Source organism: Epinephelus moara, chromosome 19, assembly GCF_006386435.1.
Source record: "Epinephelus moara isolate mb chromosome 19, YSFRI_EMoa_1.0, whole genome shotgun sequence".
Classification (NCBI taxonomy): domain Eukaryota; kingdom Metazoa; phylum Chordata; class Actinopteri; order Perciformes; family Serranidae; genus Epinephelus; species Epinephelus moara.
The window spans coordinates 4,103,699-4,131,381 of record NC_065524.1 but is presented as its reverse complement, the minus strand read 5'-3'; the positions used below and the strand labels follow the sequence as shown (position 1 = coordinate 4,131,381).

The following is a 27,683-nucleotide window of genomic DNA, read 5'->3' as shown; positions in this document are numbered from 1 at the left end:
CTTCTCAACAAACTTGTTGTTTTGATGACGGGAGTAACTGCACTAAACATACGCTGTTTGAAATCACTCCGCCCAGCAAGTACTGTATATCTGGAATGTAGTTCCGGCTCTGCATTTGGCTTCAAAATAACTCTGTCTCGTAATATTACATTATTACTTCATAGCGTCGTGAATGTGTAAGCTACAAGTTGTCCACAAGAGCGTTTTGGAGTCATTTGATGGTGTATTTGATTAGTTTTGAGGGAGAGAGGGACCTGTACCGTTCACCTCCATTTCAGCGGGCAGCTCTGCCCCACCGATCTCAGAACAGCACGCACTGACAATTAAAGGTAATGTAGCTACTCATATGACTATAGGGATTACGGCAATAGGCGAATGTGCCAAATTGTCGAACTATCCCTTTAAGATCACTTGCTAAAGTCACTATTGCTTAAGAATTGGTAAAATGTATCTGAGCTTATGAAGAAGAAGAAATCTCTTAAACATGCAACCTTGTCAGCAGAAAAATGTACAGAGTCAAATTGGTCAATGAGTCTTTTGCCAGCGTGACGGCCAGTCCTTCTCAATCCAGCTCTGCAGCAGTCGCAGCACATCAATGCGCTGGTAGATGCGGCAAAGTTCAGTGAGCTCGGTGACTGTCTTCTGGTTGTAGCGCAGCAGGAACTCCTGGGTTGGGCTGTGGTACAAGGAGCCCTGGGTCCGGTGCTCCAGCAGGGTCAGTTCATCGTAGCTCATCCCCCAGCGACTTGCAAAGTTCTTCCAGTTTTTGATGGTGCAGTGGTTTGGGTCCAGCTTGAGCCGCAGTAAGTCCAGGAGATCTTTGTCATTCATGAGGTCACTGATCTTGGGAGGAGGTGCTGGGCAGCAGCACTTCTCACAGGGACTCTTTAGTAACTGCAGTTCTTTGGGGTAGTCTGAGCTCGGAGATGGACAAAGAAGATGGAGTTAGCTCAAGAGAATGTGTTCATTGCAAATTACATAGTATTGACAGTAATTTTAAAAGGGAATAATTATCTCAACTAAAGTTTAATTAATTTCTTAATTAATTTATTCAGTTACTTTGACTATCTGCCCCCTAATAGCAATTAGACACTTAGGCCATATTGGGTGTCCCTGTCACTTAGTGGTCTAAGGCACATACTAACTCCCTCCTCTCCCCATGTCTCCCATCTGCCTCTATTGTCAACTATTAAGGAGATAGTTGAGGTGGGGTTGTATGAGGCACTCCATAGCCAGTGTATTACCTTCAGTACATGGCAGCTGAATCTACTCAGAATGGCGGGGCCCGATTACGGAGGTACTAACAGTCTAGAGTCAATGACAGTACAAACTGTCCACAGTGTCCCTCTGGTGCTGTTTGCTGCAAAAGAGAAGAACCCCTTGGCAGTGGTGGGAGCTTGTCTCTTCTCTGCAGGATTTATTTTTTGCAATATTATTGCAAAAAAGGATATTCAACTGAACGACAAACATGCATGATCAAAAAAGCAGATTGGGCCCCTTTGGAACTGGAAAGATCCGTGGGTCCAGGGCAGCCGCACCTTCTGCTCCCATTCGCTTTGCTATATATGGGACAGGGACATAAAAGTGGCGGGAGCGCTGACACAGAAACTCAGCAATTTCCTGCTGTGGATGGGACTTAGTAGAAAAACGAGAGTGAAATGGGTAGGAATATGGAAATTCTACGATTCTCAAAATGTAGTGCAAAAGGAAAGGGCTGTCTGGCAGCAAAGTAAAACAGTGAAAATATTGTCAATATAGCATCTACGTGGACCACTTTTATTAAGGCTTAAAGTTATGCATAATTAAGGGCAGGGTCACTCTGAGTGGCAGGCTGCTGATAGCGTCCTCGGCTTCTCAGTCAGATCCATACCTCGCTCCTCCAAAGCTCCACCCTCTTGTTCAGATATGGTCACTTCTGACTCCAAAAAAACAAGATGGCGATGGTTGAAATGCGCGGCTTCAAAATGGGATGCCACAAACCAATTGATGACATCATGGTAGCTACGTCTATTATTTTTTACAGTCTATATTGTTGCCCACACTTTTTTTTCTACCTAAAATGTTGCTGTTATTGCATATCTTGCACATCATTGTTTTCAATTTAAATGCCTGGCAGACGTGCTTAAACACCAAAGGGATGCCAGAGTGGCGTGCACGCATTCCCGAGCACCTATTTTTCAGGGTTTGATGGCTGCACCCTAAACAGAGTTCAACTTTTGGAGCGCAGCAGTGTGCACAGTATGTACTGTGACAAGGACTTTCCCTTCATCCTTAAATATCAGTCTGTGATAAATATGAAGAAGAAGTTAATCATTTTAGCACAGGGCTACCCAGAGCTTTACATCTGTCCCACAGACAATAATTTTGGCCTAATATACACTTACAAAACAACACCTGGAAGAAATACAGTTCTGCATTCTGGATTTCTCGTAAGTAAGCTATAATACAGTGCTGGTTATGGTCGCTTAGCAACCTCAGACACAACCTCCCTCCGCGCCCTTGAAAGTTGGCACAGAGTAGGCTCAAGAGTAGCGTCAAGTGCCCAACGTCACATTTTCCACGTGGTTAAAGATGCGGCATGTGTATGGTCCGTTACACATTCTACATGTTTTCAAAATTTCAAAATTCCTTGTCTCAAGGAGGTTGATGATACTGTGGAAATTTTTGGCAATATTTCAGGTTAACAATTCACCAAAAATTGACAAAATTTTTATCTGGAGTGATTCAGTCATGATTTTCATATCGATATAACAATTGATATACCTGGTGAAGTAGATATTGGGCAGGTGCAATCTTCGACATCTTGAACTGGCTACAACACAGAGAAACACAAATGGTTACTATTTGTGACATCACATCCTGTATAATGTTCATTTTCTGAACAAAAAATTTGAAGACATCAGAAACAGTCACCATTGTCTTCTCACACTTTACCCTCTGCACTACAGAAAAATCATTGGTTGCTGGTTGTTAGAGTAACACATTCTGCAGCTTGGGAGATTTTCAACTGTGGTTTATTTGTTACATTAAACACACAAACATCTAAGGTCATTCAGTGGATGAATCAGCTGTTTTTCCATGCTGAGGTCATGCTCATTTTACTACCTACAGTAGTAAGCTGTTATTGCATTATATTGATTTTTAAACTTAAGCTGTGCCTTTCTCTAGTTTTTTCAAAAGTTTGGTTGTGGCAGGTGCATGTCTCCTCTTATGAATGTTATGTGTCTCTCATTGTGAACATGATGCGTTTTCACTGGCTTCTGCAAGTTAAACATGTCTCAACAAAAGTCACGTTGCACACTACTGTACATCAATGCCAGACACAGAATCAAGACACTGCGCCTGGGGGATTTATACATTTTATCACTGATGACTGGAATAATTAAATTCCCCTCTCAATTCCAATTGCTAATCTTTCCTATATGTTTATTTTCACCAATGCTGTCTTTTCTAAAGCTGCATGATGGAGAATCATGTTACCACTGCCTCTTCCTTCTGTGTCTCTGCTCTGTTATTAGCAAAACTCACAGCTGCACCTCCAGCTCAGTCGGTGGGACAAAACCACATCCTGTATGCTCACAGCCTAAAATAGAAAGCGCTCACAGAGTATGTAGTTACCACAGCCAAGGTAGAATACAATTCTCTATATTTGTTTTAAAGCTGGGGTAGGCAGTTTTCTGAAAAAGAAAAAACAAAAACAAAAACAAAAACAACAGAATTTGAAAATACAGCCCTCCTTCTCAGGCCCGCCCACAAAATCCAATAAACAAGCCCTTCCCAAAACTGCTTTACTCATGTGTGTGCTCTCTCCCTCCTAGTTTAGATCAGTAAATTTCTCAACTTCTGCCTGTTACTTGCATTGTCTGTTTTCAAAATACACTTCCATGGAGTAAAAAGCTAACGTTAGGCTATAAACGAAATACACTACAGTTGCATGACGAAACATCTGGCGCAGTGCAGCGTGATGACGTTCTGTAGTCTCATTTAGCCATTTGTTAGCAACTGCCATTTTTAACCCTCTGCAGTCCACAGCCGCGCCGGTGCGTCAAAATCACGTGACTGATTTGAGACGACGTAGCAGCAACACGCAGTCTCACTGAGTCCCCGTTTCATTTTGTGTGGAAAGTGCAAACTTCAAACTTTGTACCACTTGTACCACAAATCGTCTTGATAGGCCATATAAAACCGGACTTATGATAAATAATAAACGCCATGATTTTCCTGAATATTGTTGTCAGGTTTGATCCGCGTTTGGTGCAGGAAGAAACGGTAAAAACGGGCCGTTCGGCCTGACGAAAATGCTGAAGGCAACAACAACAGCAAAAAAAACAAAAACGACACCCCCTTTCCTATTGGTTGAAAAATGCACCACGTCAACCAATCACAAAATTGTATGACAACACACATCATTTGTTGCTGGGGGAGAGGGGAAAGTTGTGGGAGTGACGGCAGCGAGAGAGACAGCGATCGCGATCATAGATAGAGTTGGGATTTGTGACATTTAGCGTGCTTGGAGTGTATAGTTAGTGTGTGGTGTAGTGTGTTTTGGAAGAGGAGAGAGGAAAATGAGCCTCCGACGACCGCACCTGTAGTGTGTTGTGGTGGACAGGAACTGTTTTTCAGAGTGGCACAAATAATTTGTGTGGCATCTGATTGTTTTGTAAATAGTTGTTCAAAAAACGCCTGAGGCATTGCTTGGATTTTAATGTAAATTGTTATATATAACGTTGTTGTTTGCTAAATTAGGACATATGTTTTTGAAGTTTACAATTTATATTTCTATTCTGAGTTACAAAAATGGTTTGTTAGACATGTTTGTGGCTTTCACAGTAAAAAATCAAACTTTTTCCTACTCGGATTTTATGTTTTTTGTGTGATTTTAGGTCCAGTGTGTTAATACAGTATGTCAAAATGAAAAAATAACTGTAAAGTCACACAGGTGAGGTTGTGCTGAAAAGACTGATACCAAACAAGGCAAGGTAAACAGTTTTTTAAGGTGAAATTTAAAGGTAAAATGAAAAGTAGTCAAAAACGGCCAATTATCCCCTAGACCCCAAGACATGTAGAAGGTTCAAAATTCACAGTGAGGTATATACTGATGTATTTTATGTCACAGAAAAAAGCGTGAAAATCCCTCAAGCTTGTGTTAACCACAGACCTTATTTGAGGCTCATAACCAAAAACTTTAAATGCTCTTAATGCTAACTCATTTCTGGGTTTTAGTACTAATTCCTGGTGGACTCTATTGGTCTATGCAAATGCGCTGTTGTGAGCATTTATACTGTACTTTTGTGGTGGTGTGTCTGTATCACTCTGCAGTTACATCTCCAAAACACTAGTCAGCAGTGGGGTTTTAGTGAAGTGCCGGTAAGTCTTATTAACACACCTAAAACACACTTTAAACATGGCTTAATAAAGACAATCTTAAATGTAATTACATAAATCAGCTTCATTCTAACTCACCCGGTTCACAGGCAAAGCACTTTTCTTTTGCTGGACAATTATTAGCACAAGCCTGTCACATTTCCCATTGCATAAATTAGCCTAGCTGCTAGTGGAGTTTTCCACAACTCATATGAAGCCAGGAACACCAGCAACATTTAACAATAGTAACATTATAAAATTAGGCGCCATTAAAACTCACAAGGTTCACCACCAAAACCATTGCTTAAACTAGACAAGTTTCCCACACAAATACAACATACTATGTTGTTAGCAAAAGCCTATAACGTTTTAAATTATACAAATTAGCCTAGCGGACTTTCCTCTACTTATAAGCTAAAATGCTATTTTGTGGGGGCTTTATTGTCTTCGCAATTGATTGTATTTTATCTGTGGAAAAAAAGTTAATAAAAGCTTTGCTTCTATTGAGGGAAATGGTTTTCAGCTTTAAAAAAACCCCAAAAGGTCTGCATCGTAGCAACGTGTTTTTACATTTCTGAGGATGTGCGCGTCAAGCAATAGTATAATTCGATGCAGCAGTATAAACCCAACCTTAGGGATGTGCGTGCGCATCTGCATTTGCCAATAGAAACATTCTCTCTTTGAAATGACCAAATGATGATTGGCTAAAGTCTCCCGATTTAGATTTTCTTAAGCCTGAAAATAGAATTGAGAGGAGATGCAGAAGTCTTGTTATCTCTAAGACCACTTGAATTATAATACGATTAAAGGTTATTATGGGGTTTTTGCCCCAAAAAACCAAAAACTGCCTATCCCAGCTTTAATGATAGAAAAAAAGGTGAATATGCATTTAGATCCAGATCTGTATGAAGATACACATGGTCATGATGGTAATTGCTGTTTGGTTGATGGTGGTTATATACAGTGTTGGGAAGTAGCTAGTAGTAACTAGTTACATGTATCTAGTTACATATAATACAATCACAGAAGAAACGTAATTGTAATCACTTACTTTAACTGAGAAAAAATACTTCATTAAATCACAGTTACGAATCAAAATGTTTGTGATTACAAAGGGGTTACATTCAATTTATTCTTTTTGATAAAAAGATTACATTAAAAAATAACATTCATTTTGTTGCTTTGCATCTTTTCACCGGCGGGAATGTCTTCTTTTCGCAGAGCCTTTTTGCGGACAGTTTTCAGCTTTATTGCCCAGTTTAAAGTTAGAAATGTAGCCTGCTCAAAATTTAATTAATTACATTACTTTGATGAAGTAATTAAAATAGTGACATTACTTATTACATGTTGACAGGGTTACTTCTAATCTGTAATGTATTGTATATATATATTTCAAAAGTAACCTTCCCAGGGCGTCGGTGACTTAGTGGATGGAGCAGGCGCCCCATGTACAAGGCTGTTTCCGCAGCGGCCCGGGTTCGACTCCTGCCTGTGGCCCTTTGCTGCATGTCATTACCCCTCTCTCTTTCCCCCCCTTCATGCTTAACTGTCCTATCTATAAAGGCAAAATTGCCCCCCCCAAAAAAATATATCTTTAAAAGTAACCTTCCCAACACTGGTCATACATTTGGAAAATACCCCAATTTATTATTTAATGCATGATGACGTTTCAGGCTGAGCTCCTCCTTTGTGTACTAATTGTTAAAAATAGGTACATGATTGATTTTTGGCATACTTTTACACCTAATGATTTTATATAAGGATTTTTTATGACAAGTTTCTGTAGGCATAAAACTTCTGTGCATCAAGTAATATTTTCTGGGTGACTATATTTTCATATCAAACAACTACTTAAAAACTTGTTCAAATACTCTGTATATCAACTTGGGGAAGACCGGATTAGGTTTGTTGGAGAATTGATGTTAAATGCATTGTCATAAAATAAAGTAAACTAAAGTAGATCATAAACCGTACTAGTCTCTGCACTAAAAAAATGTCATCAGTTCTTTTTTGTCTGACAAAATTCACTGACATATGGGAAGTAGTTTTAATGATATCCAATCCAAAGTCCTGAACTGCTCACAGACTGGTGATCCTAACGCCGCGCTCACTGTTGCTGAAGACGTCTATCAGGGTAACCATAAGCATGTCATGCCTGACTTCAATCAACATATTGACTGCGCCACAAGGGTAATACAGATGCTAGATCAGTGTTACATGCCACAGAGCGGAATCCCTTCCTTCGATCAGCAAGGGTAACGACACAGCCACTCTGCAGAGATCAAAGTATATAAACAAACTACAGCGCATATCTCCAGTGATGTGAGAGGTCAATCAGAGGCCACCCTGCAGACTGCACTACATGATGCAGCCTGGAGCAAGTTCCAGGTCACCACTACCAACATCACTGATGACATAAATTAACTCACTGAGTCTGTGGTGGATTTAATCTGTAAAACTACAGAAGCAGCTGTACTACAGTTAAATCATTCCACAATCAGAAACAATGGATTACCAGAACCATCCAGGATGCTATAAACACACACATTGCAGTTTACAAATTAGGACTGCAGTCTGGAAACATGGACAATTATAAAGCAGCAGCTTACAATGTAAAAAGAGTCAAAAAAGGACTAAAGTACAATGCACAAGTTGAAGGAGCTGATGGGATTGTGTTTTATTGGAGTTGTCCTTGTATGTACTCCATTCCCCTCTGAAACTAAGAAAACCTCGCACTAAAAGTCAGCCATGGCTGAATAGTGAAACCTGTGCTCTCAGGCTACTGTGTCGAAAGGCAGAACGTAAATGGAAAAGACAGACTTCAAGTCTCACTTGACATACTGAGAGGCACCCTGGCAAACTATCAGCAATCTGTCAGAGCTGCAAGGGCAAAATATTTTGCCACCATCATTTCCAGAAACTCTAATTGTCCCAAAGCTTTGTTTCACACAATAAATCCGGTATTCAACCCAGTTGTTGCTACCTGTCCTGTCCCAACCACAGCCATTTGTGAGGATTTTTTTTAACTTTCTCTCTTCAAAAATGAATCATACTGTATACAATCTAATTTTTCATTGCCTGCCAATGATCCCTCTCTGGTGTCTACCTGCTCTGCCTTCTTTACTGACTTTCAGACTGTCTCTCTGTCCAACATTTATGATATAATCTCTCACACAAAGTCCATGACCTACCCCTTGGACATTGTTCCTACATTCCTTTTAAAAGATGTATTGGAGACTGTAGGTCCCACAATCTCCCTTATTATAAATAGCAGTCTTACAAATGGAATCCTGTTTTCAAAATATATATATAAAGTCCAACCTCTAATTAAAAAGCCGAACCTTGAGAAATCTGTACACAATTTTCGTCCCATCTCCAAGTTTCCATTCCTGCCCAAAGTACTGGTGTAAACTGTCTACTCATAGCTTCTGTCTTATCTAGCTAATAACAATATCATGGAGAAATTCCAGTCAGGTTTTAGAGCTTGTTACAGCACAGAATCTGCCCTTCTCAAAGTGTCAAATGACCTACTGCTGTCCTTAGATAGTGATAAACTTTAATTCTATTAGACCTCAGTGCGGCCTTTGACACTGTTGATCACTGTATTTTATTAAACCATCTTAAAGAACTGGTTGGCATCCAGCCCTCAAGTACTTTGCCTCCTATTTTTTGGACAGGTCTCTTTCTGTTAAGATTGGTGGCCTCTCCTCTTCTTCTTCTGGTATCACTTGTGGTGCACTTCAAGGTTCTATCTTAGGGCCCACTTTATTTGCACTGTACATGCTTCAACTATGCTCCATTTTCAGCCAGCACAATGTCTCCTTTCACTGTTTTGCTGATGAAACACAAATTTACATTCCGTTAAACCAAGGGGACTCCAGCTCCATCACATCCCTCCTTAACTACCTCCAAGATGTGAAATCCTGGATGTCAAAAAAAACGTCTTCAGTTAAATGATAACAAAACAGAAGTTATTGTTTTTGATCCCCCCCAAAACCACAGACAGCATAGTCAGCCACTTGGGGCCACTCACATCATACATTCATACCCATACAAGGAATCTTGGTGTAATTTTTGACTCTGCTCTCATATTTGACAAACAATTCAACTCTGCAAGGCTGTTATTTTCAACTAAGAAACACTGCAAAACTCAAGTCCATCATCTCTCACAATGACATGAAAACTGTAACCACTGCATTTATCTCCTTAAGCCTTGACTATTGCAATTCTCTGTGCCAGTCATCTTTGTCTCGCCTGCAGCTGGTGCAGAATGCTGCAGCGAGACTCCTCACTGGTGCCAGAAAAAGAGACAGCATTACACCAGTGCTAGCATCCCTGCACTGGCTACCTATCAAGTACAGGGTTGATTTTAAGGTTCTTTTATTTGTTTTCAAAGCCATACATGGGCTAGCACCCCAGTATAGTGCTGAACTTCTCTGCCCCTACTCCAACTCCCAACCTCTTAGATCCTCAGAACAATTTCTTTTAACTGTCCCGCGATTGAGGCTGGTGGGTAAGGGAGATGGTGCCTTTGTGGTACCTGCTCCCAAGCTTTGGAATAGCCTTCCCCTCTCAATCAAATCCTCCCCATCCATTGACATTTTAAGACAAATCTTAAAATGTACATGTTTTTAATGGCCTTTGGTTGTTTGAAGTGGTTTTACTAATTTAGTATTTTAAAATCTTTTTATGTATGTAATTGTTCTTAGCAGTGTTATTCTGTTTTATATTTGTGTACATTTTATATTGCTATATATCTGTGTGTCATTCTTTTATTTTGTATAGCACTTTGGTCAACTGCAGTTGTTTTTGAATGTGCTATATAAATAAATTTGATTTGATTTGATGATTTCATGTGACAAACAAAGGATTGATTGATTGATTGATTGATTGATTGATTGATTGATTGATGATTCAAACACAGGTTGTGCATGAACACATGTATCAAAGGTGGTAATACTGACCTGTCTTATTCTGTTTGAGGAGGGACACAGGCATCCAGAGGGCATGGAGCTCAGGTGGAGTGTCACAGCATCTGGTGGAGACACATAACTGACATGTGTATTGTGACAAAAACACGGCAGGAATACAATCATCACTGACAACCATGCTTGAAAATCTTGAACAACAGAAGACAATTTAAAGTGTACTGTAAATTCTCAAATAGTGTCACTAGTGTCAAGTTTTATTTGTTGCTTACTCAACCTATGTTCCATTAAAAAGTGAAATGAAATAGATGTAGATAGATAGATAGATAGATAGATAGATAGATAGGTGTACTGATGGAATTACTATTGTAAAAACACAGGAACAGGCAATTCACCATCTCTATTCATTTCATTTGATTGCACCGGCCACTCTGCCTCTTTTTGAGAATTTGCAGTGTGGATGAATGCTACAGAAATAGTACATCTATACACATGTATGCTTTGTAAAATGGATCATTGTGGTTTGACTTCCTTATTTACCGTTAGGATCTGTCACCTGCACTGGATAATTGGCCTCCAGGGACTGTGGGAGAGACAAGGACAGATAAGATAATATCAGAGAGAAAAATATAGCCGCATGTGGCAGTCACAGGTTAAAGCTGTTTCTTGATCAACAGAAAAAAGCAGGTCAACTGTAAAACCAAAGCCACAAGTAGCAGCAAGTGGGTTTAGACCTTCACATAACTGAGCAAAGTCAGTTACGTATGCAGCATTGTAATAACTGGAAACTCAGTACATTTACATGACATTTGAGAAAATTGATTCATTGCGTTAGTTCGACTTAAACTGAACTTTTGAAATAAATTTGACTGTGTTAGTCCAACTGAAATCCTACTAAATTGAATATGTCAAAGTCATACTAACACACCCAGATAATGCGATTGGAATCTTATTACTCCTGCATGTATACAGTCAATCGAACCCAAACTGGCTCAGGCGCTCTGCGCATGCTCCACAGTTTCCACCCCGGGCTTTGACCCAGAAGTCGAAAAGTATTAAATAGGTAACAGAGGAAGAAGCCGGTAACAACAGGGTGAGGGAGGCAGGCAGTTGACTTGAAATTATAGCAACTTCCGACCAATTTCAAATTTACGATTCCTCTCTAAAATAATTGAAAGATCAGTTGCGGCTCAGGTCCACACTCACCTTAGTCACAACAATCTGTTTGAATGATTTCAGTCTGGTTTTCGCTCCTTTCACAGTACTGAGACAGCTCTGGTAAAAATCATTAATGATCTCCTAATGGCAGCTGACTCTGGGCTTTTAACTATTGTCGTTCTTCTTGATCTAAGTGCAGCATTTGATACCATTTCACATTACATCCTCCTTAGCTACCATTGGTATCACTGGCACTGCTCTAAACTGGTTTAAATCATATCTCTCTGGCTGCACTCATTTTGTTCAAATTAGAAATTTCAGATCTGACTCTTTTCCAGTTACTAGTGGTGTTCCTCGGGGCTCTGTCCTAGGTCCCCTTTTATTTATTGTCTACCTTCTACCTCTTGGCCATATCTTCACAAAATTTGGTATTCAAAATGTTATGCTGATGACACCCAGCTCTATCTATCTATCCACTAGGCCTACTTCCATTCTCCCCCCAAAATCCCTTTCTGACTGCTTATTGGATATTAATTCTTGACTTTCATACAACTTCCTCAACCTTAACAGTGGGTACTAAATCTACTCTGGCTAAACCACACAGTTTCACTCTAACCATTTATAACTCCAAAGTCCGTCCATCCCCTCAGGTTAAGAGTCTGGGTGTGATCCTGTACAGTACATTGTCCTTTGAGGCCCACATCAACAATGTTACTCAATCTGCATACTTTCATCTATGAAACATTAACTGTCTTTGCCCATCACTTCCACCTTAGAGCGCTGCTATCCTTGCTCATTCTTTGGTTACTTCTCGTATTGATTATTGCAGTTCTGTCCTATTTGGTCTTCCTCTCAAATGTCTTCATAAACTCCAATTGGTCCAGAATTCAGCAGCCCCTTTCATTACCAGAACCCCCTCCATAGATCATATCACTTCTGTTCTGCAGCAGCTTCACTGGCTTCCTGTTAAATATCGCATCAATTTCAAGATTCTGCTTCTGACCTTTAAGGACCTTCATAATCAAGCCCCTCCCTACCTGTCTGAACTCCTCCATATCTACACACCCTATAGTACTCTTAGATCCTCTTCTGCACTCTAACTCACATCACCATCTGCCCGCCTGACTACCATGGGTTCTAGAGCCTTAAGCTGTTCTGCCCCCCGCCTCTGGAACGCTCCCACTCTCCCCCCTACAACATTTGCAATATTGACTCCCTTTCCACTTTCAAACCCCCGCAAACACACCTTTTCAAGCTGGCATACTCAGTCTGATTTAATGGTGACACACATATTGATGATGATGATTTTATTATGATGATTATATACCTAATATTTATAATTGTGATTTTTGTCTAGTCATTTTATTAACTTTTATTGTATATTACTGAATTGTTTGATTTTACGATCTATGGATACATTGCTACTTGTTTTTTTACTGTGTCTTGTAAGGTGTCCTTGAGTGTTCTGAAAAGCGCCTATAAATAAAATGCAGTATTATTATCATTATTATTATTATTATTATTATTATCCAGAGCTGTGCATTTTTTTTTTCAAATGTACAGAGCTGTAAAACTGTCCACCATGGTACCAGTTTGCTACCAGCTAACCATAGCTAACTTGCATGTTGATTGTTTGGTCTGTGATGTAATACGTCAATCTTAAAAAGGTCCAATACTTACAAGCTGAAAGGGGGCATATTGCCACCTATCATAGTGGAGTCTGACCTACTTCGGTGAATAAATTGATTCCTCTCCCGTGCTTATATACTGGGACAAGGACAGTAGTCCAATTACATGACCTAGTCGAGCTATTACCGTAGCTTCACTTAACTGTGCATGTAAACATACTGAGTGAGTTATGGCCAATTTACTGTTGAGCCCTGCCCTTTGCAATGGTTTTTGATTTATAGCGGCCATGTTTTTTGACCACTCTTGCAGGGGTGTGTCTAGGTAGAGGCCTGGGATGGCATAGGCCAGCTCTGAAATCTGATTAGCCACCTCAGGTGCCCCCCTATTATGATTGGCTATTGCTTTAAACTGTTTGACGAGTAAAATGAATTTTCATTTATAGGCGCAATTCAGTCTTAAACCTGAGAGGCAATAATGTGTCAGAGTCATGTCTAGCCTGCGAAAAAGCCACAGAAGATGAAGAAGATCTGTTTTGATTTGGAGTGGAACCACAGAGCAGAGCTAACTATTGGAGTGGTGTAGGGTTGCACCGGTGTGGGATTTTCATGGTGTGATAACCATCTCAGACAATATCACAGTTTCACGGACTAAGTGGATACATGCAGCAATAATTTGATTTTCAATCGAATTATCTAGGAGTGTTAGTCGAGCTACGAATAGTCCAATTTCAGTTGGACTAAGCTGTTTACATGCATTTAAAAGTCCGGTTTCAGTAGGACTAAGCCAATAATTATAGCAAATAATAATATGCCCCAGTGTCAGGCAGTGTTTCAAATTTGGTATTGATAAAGTCAAAATAATTCAGAACAGAGTCCTGTACTGCGTTGGATACCCACGGGTAACACGCAAAATGCTGTTTAACGGTTAAAAATATGTATACATATAAATTCACGGTTACAGGCATGGGTAAAAATTAGCTTCAAGTTGGCAGGCAGCGGATCAGAACAATCTTTTTTTTTAGAATAAAACAAATGAAACAGATGTGCAGTATACCGTAAAACTTCAATGAAAAGTCTAGTCCCAATTAAAAGCCCAGTCCCTTTTACTAGTCCGGTGTGGCTACATGTTTTGACGAATAAATGCCTACCTCAATTAGACACCTGGTCTGGTTGCTAAGCAGTTTTCATAGAAGTTCTTTGGATGTATAAAACGGGATTACCCTGTAAATAATTCATATTCCTTAAGTCCGTAAGGGTCCTTAGATCAAAAGAATCAAAAGGGTTTTTCAAAATTTTTCAAAATTCATCCAAGTTATGAGTATTTTGTTTAACAGGATAAAGTGGTGTTGTGTCAGTATGCTGAGTGCTGTTATCCATACCGTAAAGCGCTCTGTGATGTGTTGTCTGGCGGAGCTAGGTCAAATAAGTAATTCATAATTAATATGCTATCTGAAGCCTAATTTTTATACAAGTAATATTCATACTGGTTTATAAACAATTTGATTGTATTTCCCATCTTTGCTGAGCAACCGTTTTGTGTGAAGGGAATGAAAGGCCTGTCCCATATAAATGCTTGTCCCAAATATAGAGCCACTGATTTCAGAGATTTAAAAAAACAATAGTCTGGGCTATTACTTGAAGTTTTATGGTATGCAGCATTTCAATAAATGGACACTCAAAGTCTTGTTATTTGCTCCCTTTTTTATCAGATGTGAATAAAACTTGGGTGGTTGTGGATGTTAACACTGGGTTTAATCAGGATTGCTCCAAGACAATGTGAGTTTTTATTCTATTTCCTTCACCCTGCCCTTTGTAAAGACTTTTCGATTGGTGGCGGCCAGTCAGTAACTGTGGAAGAAAATGACTCTGTTGTGTGCAAAAACAGGGAACGGCCTGCTACAACCTGTTCTTCAATGAGCCCCCAGGCAGTAAGAATCACAGCACAGTGGGTTCAGTTATGGTACATTTCCTAGCAGATTACTGTAAGACTCTGCTTTCTGAGAAAGAAAAATGAGAAATCAGTACAAAACAAACTGGGTAGAAGACAAGACAAGACAACCAGACAGTTGAACAAACAAAACGAATACAGAATAGTGCTTACAAATTCTGCCACAAAGCTGGTGGTGTCTGTGTCCTCCACAGGTTCAGAGCTGGTTATGTCTGTCACAAAAAAAAGAGGAAGATGCTTCAGTAGTGTGCCTGTATGCCGTCACCTCTACTCATTTCATCCGCTTCCTGAATATCACAAAACTATTAACTGCAGTGATGCAAAGAAAAGCCACATCCTCCTGCCTCCTCCAGTATATTCTGGTGTGTGAGTATGACATAGTTTAAAAATGTTAATGTAGGCAGTAAAACTGGGTAGTAATAACACAGCATGGTCATTTCAAGATAGTGCTTTATTTTATCACCCTATTTTCATTGAAGCTGCACTACTCTTGCCAAATAAAAAAGTGCTAAGTGTGAGTTTAGTTGTGTTTACCCTCCACTCTATTCCTGATAAAAGCAATCCAGCTTTCAGTGCAGGAAAGCTTCTCAGAAACAATGAAATTACTGTTCAGTATCAACATGGAAAACTCTTTCATCAAATGCCTTCCGCACTGAAAAGGAATATTTCTAACAAGCACATTCACGGATGAGTTGGGAGAGCAGCACAAAGGCAGCTTTTCAGCTCCAGAAAATACCTGAACAGGGCTATGTGGGCCTTCATCAGTCCACGTCACTGTAAAGCCATTGTATCCCAAAGGCTCCACATAAAGAACTCATCTGGCCTTTCTTGGGTTACACTATGACAATGTCACCTTATTTTGCATTGGAAACTAGTATTAGAATTGAGTGACCAAGTGTAAACAGGCATGTTTTCTCCATGCAGCTTTCAAGGTGTTGTTCGCTTGAGAGAGAGTCATGTATGTAGGTCACACAGACTGTGGAACAGGCCTGGATATCAACCCAAGACTCAGTAAACCACTAAGGCCAGCATGATTTTAAATGACACATAGTTTGGATTCTGGCATAACAGTCACATGATCATATACAGTATGACCAGTTGCATATAACAAAACTAGTCCTTCCTTTAGATTTCTTTTTCTGGTATTCTTTAAATTCCTGACCACAATTTTAACAACAAATATCTCTAATAGAATTCTAATGTAAGGTAACATTTTGACTACTGCTGAGATGAATCAAACCTGCTTATTAAAACATTGATCCATAGCCACTCCACAGGGTATATTCAAAGTATTATTGGGGTGATGTTCTCTCTCTCTCTCTCTCTCTCTCTCTCTCTCTCTATATATATATATATATATATACATATATATATATATATATATATGTATGTATATATGTATATACATATACACATAGCCCATTTCTCATCAGATTGCCCTGGTTCCCTAGCAACTGTTGCGGACCTTGTTGACCCGGGCAATGTCCGAGCCAGTATGACTCTATCAGGATTGTAATCATTCATGCCTGGGGAAGGCAGGTATTGCATTGGGAGTCTTGCCTAAGGAGCCTTACTGGATGATGTTCGCCCAGGCCGGGATTCGAACCCCATCCTTCCATGTGAAAGTCAGTAGCTATACATACATACATACATACATACATATATATATATATATATATATATACGTATATAGATAGATAGATAGATAGATAGGCGGATGGATGGATGGATGGACAGATAGACAGACACACTGACAGGCCCAATGGGAAGTCTAGGTATATATCTCCAGAGTATTAATATAGTACAGCACAGAAATATTCATGAGAGCACCAAATATGAATTAATCAGCCACTGAAAACAGTACCCAACTAGAGCACACTAGAGCATCCACTTCGCTTCAACCAATCACCAACAAAATTTTATCATCTGTTCCTTGTCCCATTATCAACCTTTCCTGAAAATTTCATCAAAATCCGTTCAGAACTTTTCGAGTTATTTTGCAGACAAACAGACCAACGCCGGCGAAAACATAACCTCCTTGGCAGAGGTAACAAATGCACTATTTCCTCCTGTTTCTTTGTTGAAAACTACAATGAGCAGCTGTTTGAGTATATATTCATGACATGACATGTTTTTTTGGATTGGTGTCTTCAGTATACTGATTATAGTACAGAGGAACCCATGGGCTTGGAGAGCCTTAGACAGTGTATGAAAGCCACAAAGCCACTGAGAAATGGGCTAACACATGATGGGTGTTGGTATTTTCATGGGATTGACATTTTGTGAACTACCTCTAATACACCTCATATGGTTATGCATCTGGGCATTATTTTTGTTCCACTGGAAAACCTTTCAGGGTGACCCAGGTAAGACTTTTACTGGGGCCGTGTTAAGCTACATCACGTGAGTGTAAAAACCTACAGTGTTGTGTAAATCATGTATTTGAGATCTGGTTTAGTCAAAAACAAAAATACATTTTAAGAAATGCACAGGTTCATCTATGTTGGAATGTCGATCATCTCCAAAGACCAGACAAAGATCTTTGTTTCAGTCAAGGAATGCAAACTTAACAAACATTCTAATCTGTTGTACAGAACAGGGGAAATACCGAGAGGTTTCTGAAGAAGTCTGCTGCATTTTCCAAAGCAGGGCTTATCTGGATTCATTACTTAAATGCAACCGCATTCATAGACAGTAACTGTTCATAGTGCAGTGGTTTAAAGAACTGATAGCAGATGTTAATATTTTGAATGCCAGTTTGCAAAATGTTCTAAATACAGTAATTAAGGGGTAAAATGACAAAGGTGAGGATGAACATTATTTTTTTAAGTCTGCCACATACATGATCACTTGTCATGACAATATGTCAAAGTGGTATTTTCCAGTGTATGGTGCTGCATTTCCTGGCTGCCAGTAACTCTATAAGTCTACGTGATTTATTACGTGTACTTCAACTGTCTTGTCTTACACTGACATTATGGAATGAAACGTTTACTCTTGCTCTTTTTTTAACAGTGAGAGCACAGGAGGTGACAGCAGTGTAATCCATTAGAAGGGAAATGAAAGGTAAATCCCCATCACCACAGATCTGTACAGCAGCCCACACAACTCTACTAGGAAATGTTGGCATGTTGCACTTTCCTCCCATGTTGCCTTCAGTCTCTCTATTTCTAGAAAGCCATTATTTATTTGTGGAATCAATAATTAATGGCTGACTAACACACTGTACAGACTTGCTTTCATTTTCCATTTTTGTTTCATCCAGCTGTGGCATTCATTCAAACCACCCTCTTTATTACTACAATAAAACCTTTGCACATGGATCTAGGTAAGTTTCATACTACAAGGTTTAGTGCCAGAGATCTTTAAAGGACTCGTGTTACCATTAGCTTTCCATTTCAGCCAGTTAACAACAACTAGACATTTTCCAAAGGACACAGTTTCAGTCAGGTTTCTGAACCAGGGGTGGTGCTAAACTGTTCTGGTATCACAATCAACTATAATAGAAATTAATTTTTTATTCCTGTAGTGTTAGACCTCAGCACCGTCTTCTACACAGTTTATTACCACATTCTCACTGACTGGACAAAAAATTAAGGGCGGCTGATTTAAGTCCTTTTTTGTCTCTCTTCAAAGCTTCAAATTTCAAACCAAGTCTAGGTCAAAACCTTATAGATGGCTGGATTGTGGGCTTTTAATTTGAAATGAGGACTTTTAAATTAAAAAAGGAAGGGGCAAGAAAAACTCTGAGTAGCAGGTGGCACCTTGTATGGTAGCTTCGGCCACCAGTTTATGAATGTGTGTGTGAATGGGTGAATGTGACTCGTAGTATAAAAAACGTTTTGAGTGGTCGGATGACTAGAAAGGCGCTATACAAATGCAGGTCCATTTACCATTTACACACTTTCACCATGCCTTCCGCTTACAGCACTGGCCCCTAGGGGTGGGACTCACCAGAGGATCCATAATACAATATTATCACAATACTTAAGTCACGATATAATATTATTGAGATTTTAAATATATTTGTTATATTCGATATGCTATGAGTATTGTGATGAAATATATTGCAATATATTGCGATTTAGTACCTAACTTATGTATTATCTAATCTTACTATATAATGACGAGCCTGTGTGTGTGTCTGTTCCACGTTTTTCTCCTCATTGACTTGGTCAATCCATGTGAAATTTGGCACAGTGGTAGAGGGTCATGGGGGGATGCGAATAAAGCAATATTACATCAATTGGCCAAAGGGGGGCGCTATAGCAACCGACTGAAATTGCAAATTTTGAATGGTCATATCTCATGCCCCGTATGTGGTAGAGACATGAAACTTTGCACAGAGATGCCTCTCCTCATGAGGAACAAATTTGCCTCAAGAACCCATAACTTCCGGTTATATCGATTTTCCGCCATTTTGAATTTTTGGAAAAACACTTAAAATCGATCTCTTCCTAGGAAGTCTGACTGATCGGCATGAAACTCGGTGAACATAATCTAGGGACCAATATCTAAAGTTCCCTCTTGGCAAAAGTTGGAAAACTTACTAAAACTGAGCTTCTATAAGGCAATGAATATTGTGGAGGGCGTGGCTCATCACATAAAGGTGTATAACATCTCAAGGGTTTCACCGATCACCACGCAACTTTGAAAGGATATGACCACACATAATCTGAGGGGACCCCTCCATTATTGACCCGATCAAACAAAATGGGGGCGCTAGAGAGCTAATTTCTTACCTAGGGCTAACCGCCATATCGATTTTTACTAAACCTGGTAGATATGTAGAACAGGACGCCTCAAGGTGACTGGAGAAATGGAACTGTAATTGGCGACTGGGTGGCGCTATAACAACAGAAAAATGCTTAAAAATGGCTAAAATGCCTATAACAACAGAAAAATGCTTAAAAATGGCTAAAATGCGACCGATCACTGTGGCTCCACCTGTGGCCGAATGTTTTTTTTTTCTTCTAATTTTTGGCATGACTAAGTCATGGTATGGTATGCTGTACATAATCACGGAAACTGTGTGTCATTCTGTCAGTCAGTCATTCTGTCTGTCCCACGTTTTTCAAAAACTGTCTGAATACATTGCTCTTCTTAATGGGTTCAGTTGACTATTTAATCTGCAATTTCCTATGACCTGTATCCCAAACACACACCATGTGAAACTGTACGTGGGCAACTGTGCACTCAATGGATATGGACTAGTAAGATAAAGTTTTCAGTCTTCAGTGTGTTCTATCTAGTGGACTGATAAAGCAAATGATTAAATTATTCTGGTAGGCTACCTAAAGTTTAATTTGTATTTGTCATATTAATAATTTATGTGATAAAAAATTGATACTTGTGTGCACTGTGTGCCGATACAATATTGCATCACAAAATTATTGCGATACTATGTTGTATCAATTTTTTCCCCCCACCCCTATTGGCCCCATTGTTGCAGTTTAGCCCAAAAATTGATACAAAAACATTTTAAAATCAAGAACGATACATGTATGGTTCACACATGCTGCATTTTTTTGTGCCCTCAAGTTAACTGTTTTCAGGCGTGCTCAAACGCCAGAGCAATGTCCACTGATAATGATAGCTTGTAAAACGTCCTATCAGTGCTGATTACTGAGAGGAGAATTTTGTCATTGTGGCAGCAACCATTGTGACATTGTAACATGCAATAGTCAATAATGTTTCAATACATTTAAGGCCTGTGTCATACAGACACGGCTATTCTTCAAACAAACTGATGATGCAATCCTCTCTTTCCTTTGTCCAAAACTGCCATTTCAACTGCAGCTGGCTAATTAGCTGGCTAGCTTGCTAATTCCACCATGTTATCATGTAACACTGGTTACAGAAAATGAGGAATGCAGTAACAAAGGACGGTCAACGCCAGTTCATTTCGAGAGAGCAACAGCCATTGAGAAAACACCAAAAACTTATGTTCACCCCGACCAATGATGTAACTCACCCACTCACTCACTCACTCACAGACAGACTTTCGTGTTTATCGGTTTGGCCTCGCCCCTGCAGTCCAGTTAAAAATGAACACCGTAGTGCCTCAGGCTCTTTCCTGGGTCCACTACTTTGCAGGATTTTTATGTTACCACTGAGGGGCATAATTGGTAAATTCTGTATCAGTTTTCATTTATAGCAATAAAACCCAGTTCTATATAGTTGTTGATTCTGATGACCCAGACAAGAATATTGATATTGGACGATTCTGCAAACCCCAATTTACGTCTGATTCAAACATTTCTAAAATCCTCTTTTGTCAAAATGTCATGACTTCAGTAACCTAAAAGTTCAAAGTGATTAAGGACAAAACAGTAACAATAGTTATTTGTACACAGAAGCTCTGACAAAAACTTCCAGGCTGCAACTAATAAATATTATTACTGATTAATCAGTCAATTACTTTCTCTATTAATCAATGAACTGTTTGGTTTGTTATAAAACAGGGCTGCATGATATCAGGAAAACATGTGATATGTGATAATGTTGATTACTGCAATGACGATATGACTCTTGATAAACAAATACAGTATACAGTTTTAGTATCTTTCTGCTTTAGGTTCTTGCTGCTAAAATAGACCCTAGATTAAAAAAAAAACCTATGCACACTAAATAAAAAAACAAAGTGCACTTATGTTAATAGGAGTCCCCAGTGTAGTAAGCACAATCACATTATCACAATGTAGCATTGTCAGGGGAAAAAAAACACAGTTTGACCCCTGGACAGCAAAGCACCATAATCACTGACATGAGTGAATACAGCATCTGCTGTCACAGCAGACAGCAGAGTATCTGTAATAATATCCTACATATTCGTGAATTTCGCTGTATTATATGAATCTTAAAATACAAGGTTATTGTTTATCAGCGGTCCCCGGGGACCTTTGTGCTGCCCCCGTCGCATTTACCAGAACAAGGCAGCGCACCAAGTTTCAGAGAGCCAGGGATGAGAAAAGGTGGTTGGGCAGACAGGTGTCAGATCTGTAGAGCACCAAAACAAAAACACCAACACATCACGAACAGTATGAAAATAACATCCAAAACACATGTTTCACTCTCAGTGGTTTCTGTGACATGAGAAATGCTTTGTAAAGGGTATGGTTTGGACCCAAAAGCAGTACAACAGAGAACGGGAACAGTTGGTAATGACTTTTATTGTCACCACAGCCAACAGGGAGCGGAGCAGAATGAGTCAATTCAGTGCACAGTTTGTTCTTCGGGCAGAGTGCCCTCACACAGTCTCTGAGGCTCAAACATGGGGGAGGGATGAGGCCGAATTCGGCCGCGGAACCGAGGGGAAGCACCAGAGCCCCCAGACCTGAACAGTTCAGTTCTCTCACAGCGTGACGTGAAGGGAAAGAGCTTACTTCAGCCGCTGATGACAGAGGGAGGAGTCGTAGCCTGAAGAACCAGCCGATCGTGCAGAGGTGCCGATGAGGAGAGAGCAGAGGAGCAGTCGGAGATAGGCGAGGGGGTCGAAGCCAGGTGAGCAGTCCGCAGAGGCAGAACACGTGGTCAGAGACGGAAGGCAGGTGAGTTTACCAGAAGGCAGGCGAGGAGAGCAGGTCGGGGACAGGCAGAAAACTCTTCTGAAGCCTCCATCTCTGCCTCCTCGTCCTCGGAGCGTTAATCGTCCTCCTCCGAGAATGACCCCTCGTCTTCCGCACCAGATGCCTCGGACGCAGGAGAGAACTGGGGGTCAGCGTTGGCGCCCCCTCCCGCAGAGGCGACGTTGGAAGGCTGGTCAGGGTGTCGGCGATGGAACTCCCGAATGAGTCGCGCATCCAGGATCTGGCGAGCCGGGATCCATGACCTCTCCTCCGGACCGTATCCCTCCCAGTCAACGAGGTATTGAAGGCCCCTTCCACGACGACGAGAGCGCAGCAGGCGGTGGACCGTGAAGGCAGGCGCCCCGTCAGTGGTGGTGGTGGTTGGTTGGGAGGCAGGCAGAAATGGACTCTCCTGAAATGGCTTGACCTTCGAGACGTGGAAAGTAGGGTGGATCCGCATGGTGCGGGGCAGCTTGAGCTGAACAGCCACAGGGTTGATAACCTTCAAGATGCGAAACGGCCCGATGAACTTGGGAGCCAGCTTCTTAGATTCCACCCTCAGTGGAAGATCCCGGGTCGACAGCCACACTTTCTGGCTCACCTGGTAAGGGGGAGCCTGGGAGCGATGGCGGTTGGCGGCTGTCGAGTACCGGTCTGCGGCTCGAAGGAGCGCGGACCTGGCCTGAGTCCAGGTCTGGCGGCAGCGACGGATGAAGGCATCCACAGACGGGCAGGAGGCCTCCTTCTCCTGGGCAGGAAACAGGGGAGGCTGGAAGCCGTAGGCGCACTGAAAGGGGGAGAGCCCTGTGGCGGAGCTGGTAAAGGTATTGTGGGTGTATTCTACCCACAACAGCTGCTTGGACCAGGTCGAGAGGTGCTTGGAGGCCATGCAGCGGAGCGCCGTCTCCATCTCCTGGTTCAGCCTCTCAGACTGGCCGTTAGACTGGGGATGGAACCCAGAGGACAGGCTGGTGGAGGCTCCAATAAGGTGGCAGAACTCTCTCCAGAATACCGAGGTGAACTGGGGGCCTCGATCCGACACCACATCTGACGGGAGGCCGTGGAGCCGGAACACATGCTGTAAGACCAGTTCTGCAGTCTCTTTGGCTGACGGGAGCTTGGGGAGGGGCACGAAGTGAGCCATCTTACTGAACCGGTCCACCACTGTCAAGATGGTGGTGTAAACCCCTGACAGTGGCAGCCCGGTAACAAAGTCCAACAAGATGTGGGACCAGGGTCGATGAGGCACAGGCAGAGGTTGCAGGTAACCGGCAGGGGTCCGTCGGGGAGCCTTATTCTGGTTGCAGACCGGGCAGGCGTTAACGAAGTCCCTGGTGTCCTCCTCCAGCGTGGCCCACCAGAACCGTCGTTGCAGGACCTCCTTAGTTCGCTGAATCCCAGGGTGGCAGGTGAGCCGGGAACCGTGGACCCACTGCAGGACGTCCGACCTCAAGTCCTGAGGGACGAACAGTCGGTCTTGAGGACAAGAACTGGGCCCCGGCTGGTCCTCCAAGGCAGCCTTCACCCGCTCCTCCAACTCCCAGGTAAGTGCGGCCATCAGGCGGGAAGCGGGAAGGATAGTGTCCGGTCTAGAGGTGTTCTCCTCTCCGACCATGAACTGGCATGACAGGGTGTCTGGTTTGATGTTGCGGGAACCTGGCCGGTAGGAGAGGGAGAAATTGAACCTGGCAAAGAACAGTGCCCACCTGGCTTGACGAGAGTTCAGTCTCTTAGCTGAGCGGATATATTCCAGGTTCTTATGATCTGTCCATACGAGGAAGGGGGACTTGGTTCCTTCCAACCAGTGGCGCCACTCCTCCAACGCCAGCTTCACAGCCAACAGTTCTCGGTTGCCGATTGTCGTAGTTCCTCTCCGCCGGGGACAGACGCCTGGAGAAGAAGGCGCAGGTGTGCAGTTTCTGGTCCTCTGCGGAGTGTTGGGAGAGGATGGCCCCCACCCCCACATCGGAAGCGTCCACCTCCACTACGAACTGTCTATCGGGGTCGGGGACCAGGAGAATGGAAGCCGAGCTGAACCGACCCTTCAGGTGCTGAAACGCCTCCTCGGCGGCCTGGGTCCACCGAAAAGGTACCTTGGAGGAGGTGACAGCGGTGAGTGGTGCGGCCACAGTGCTGTATCCCTGGATGAACCTTCGGTAGAAGTTGGCGAACCCCAGGAACCGTTGCAACTGCTTACGAGAATCGGGAACGGGCCAGGAGGCGACGGCGGAGACCTTGGCGGGGTCCATCTCCATGCAGTTCTGGCCGATGATGTACCCCAGGAAGGAGACGGAGGAGACGTGGAACTCGCACTTCTCTGCTTTGACAAACAGGGAGTTCTCTGGCAGGTGTTGCAAGACAGTCTGGACATGGTGTATGTGTTCCTGCTTTGACCGGGAGAAGATCAGAATGTCGTCTAGGTAGATGAACACATACTTATTGAGCATGTCCCTTAAAACGTCGTTGATGAGGACCTGGAAAACGGCCGGGGCATTGGTGAGGCCGAATGGCATCACCAGGTACTCATAGTGTCCAGTGGGTGTGTTAAAGGCCGTCTTCCACTCGTCGCCCTCACGAATCCGAACCAGATGATAGGTGTTGCGGAGGTCCAGCTTGGTGTAGATGGTGGCCCCTTGGAGCAGCTCGAAAGCTGAGGCGATAAGGGGGAGAGGATAACGGTTCTTAACCGTGATGTCATTCAGACCTCTGTAGTCGATGCAAGGTCTCAGGGAGCCGTCCTTCTTGTCGACGAAGAAGAACCCCGCACCGGCAGGAGATGAGGAAGGACGGATGATCCCGACAGCCAAGGCGTCGCTGATGTAAGCCTCTATGGCATCCCTTTCAGGTGTGGAAAGGGAGTAGAGGTGACCCTTGGGAGGTGTGGTGCCGGGCAGGAGGTCGATGGTGCAGTCGTAGGGCCGATGGGGGGGCAGAGAGGTGGCCCTTGCCTTGCTGAACACCTCTCGGAAGTCGTAGTAGTCGGGGGGTACCTTGGAAAGGTCGGAGGCCGAACAGGGACTGGCAGGCGGCGTGGGTGCAACCGCCTTGTCTGAGGCAGAGCTGATGACATGAGGAGCTCCACCCCAGAATAGACCCCGTAGACCAGTCAATGTGGGGGTTATGGCGGCAAAGCCAGGGGTAACCAAGGATCAACGGAAGATTGGGAGACCTCAGGACATGGAATTGAATGGTCTCATGGTGGGTGCCGGACAGGAGCATGGGGGTGGGCGTGGTTTGATGGGTGACGGTCCCCAGGAGATGACCATCCAGAGCGCTGGCCGGCACTGGACGGGACAGGGAAATCTGATCGATACCCAGCTGACGGGCGAGTTCCTCGTCGATCAGGTTAACATCTGCCCCAGAGTCAATGAAGGTGGCGAGGGTGTGGGAACCCCCCGCCAGCAGGAGCTGGACGTGAAACAATGGTCTCGGGTTGGAGGCAGAGTCCTGGGACCGGCTCAGCAGGATGCCCCTCTTCACTGCTGAGCCCTCCCTTTTACTGGGCACCGGGAGACAAAGTAACCAGCCTGGCCACAGTAGAGACAGAGATTCCCTCGGCCCCGTCGCCGCTCCCGCTCCTCAGACTGGTGCGCCCCACCTGCATGGGCTCCAGCCCCCCATGTGTGGGTTTGGAGAGAGAGGGACGGGGGCAGCTGGCAACCCACGCTGGTGGGCGGATGGCCGACGGTCTGCTCCCTCTCGGCGTAACTCCCTTCTCCTCGCCAGAATACGCCTGTCTAGCCTCGTAGTCAGCTCGATGAGTCCAGCAAGGGAAGCTGGGAAGCTAGTCCACTGAGGAAGGTGTCGCACTGGGCCGCAGCATTCCACTCGCTGAGTCGGGCCTGGGTTCGGAAGTCGATAGCGTAGTCGGCTACCGCCCGTTCCCCCTGCTTCTGGCTCATGAGTCCCCCAGTGGCATCAGGACCCAGGGAAACGGGTCCAAACACCTTGCATAGTTCTGCTGCGAAGGTCTGGAATGAGGTGCAGGCTGGCGTGCCTCTCTCCCACTCCGCCGTTCCCCACAGACGTGCTCTGCCAGTGAGGTGGTTGATGGCAAAGGCGACCCTCGCTGCCTCTGAAGCGAAGGTGTGGGGCTGCAGGGCAAACAGGATGGAGCAGCTGGTCAGAAACGGATTGCAGCCCTCTGGATCCCCGGAGTAGCGCTCTGGCGCCCCCACCCGGGGCTCTGATGCGGTGCCCGAAGGTAACCCTGGAGCTGGAGCAGGAGGGGCTGGAGCTGAGGCGGAGGTGGCTTGTTGCATCATGGAAGAAGCACTGTGGCACCTGGGAGACTAGTGAGGTTAGCGCTCGCTCCAGAGCCGAAGCTGACTGATGAGCCTCCGCCGCGATGGAGGCTAACTGTGCCTCATGCTGCAGGAGCATTCCCTCTACCCGAGCTAGGCGAGACTGAGGAGAAGAGGGGTCTGCTGGGTCCATACTTGGCCAGATTTTACTGTAACGGGTATGGTTTGGACCCAAAAGCAGTACAACAGAGAACAGGAACAGTTGGTAATAACTTTTATTGTCACCACAGCAAACAGGGAGCGGAGCAGAATGAGTCAATTCAGTGCACAGTTTGTTCTTCGGGCAGAGTGCCCTCACAAGTCTCTGAGGCTCAAATGTGGGGGAGGGATGAGGCCGAATCCGGCCGCGGAACCGAGGGGAAGCACCAGAGCCCCCGGACCCGAACAGTTCAGTTCTCTCACAGCGTGACGTGAAGGGAAAGAGCTTACTTCAGCCGCTGATGACAGAGCGAAGAGTCCGTAGCCTGAAGAACCAGCCGATCGTGCAGAGGTGCTGATGAGGAGAGAGCAGAGGAGCAGTCGGAGACAGGCGAGGGGGTCGAAGCCAGGTGAGCAGTCCGCGGAGGCAGAACACGTGGTCAGAGACGGAAGGCAGGTGAGTTTACCAGGAGGCAAGCGAGGAGAGCAGGTCGGGGACAGGCAGAGTCAGCAACGGGTGATCAGGCAGGAGAAGAACGCTGGAAAGTCTCGCATAATGCTGAAGAACAATCTGGCAACTGGTGAGTGTGGGACTGAGGCTTTTATGCTGGCTTGATTGCTGGGGATGAGCTGCAGGTGTGGGTGAT

The 27,683-nt window shown here is 43.5% G+C and overlaps 2 protein-coding genes across 3 annotated transcripts in view; both read right to left on the bottom strand.

Moving 5' to 3' along the window:
* borcs7 (BLOC-1 related complex subunit 7) overlaps positions 1 to 27,683 on the bottom strand; it is a 1,032,483-nt gene that overhangs the window by 938,589 nt on the left and 66,211 nt on the right. The gene's annotated exons all lie outside the window — the stretch shown is intronic.
* Positions 353 to 27,683, bottom strand: part of edaradd (EDAR-associated death domain) — a 48,170-nt gene continuing 20,839 nt past the window's right edge. Inside the window, exons 2-6 of the mRNA XM_050070744.1 lie at positions 15,180 to 15,238; positions 10,833 to 10,875; positions 10,329 to 10,399; positions 2,764 to 2,812; positions 353 to 914 (exon numbers count right to left, since the gene is read on the bottom strand). Of these exons, the coding sequence (XP_049926701.1) occupies positions 526 to 914; positions 2,764 to 2,812; positions 10,329 to 10,399; positions 10,833 to 10,875; positions 15,180 to 15,238 (611 nt within the window). The 3' untranslated portion in view covers positions 353 to 525. The remainder of the gene's footprint in view (positions 915 to 2,763; positions 2,813 to 10,328; positions 10,400 to 10,832; positions 10,876 to 15,179; positions 15,239 to 27,683) is intronic.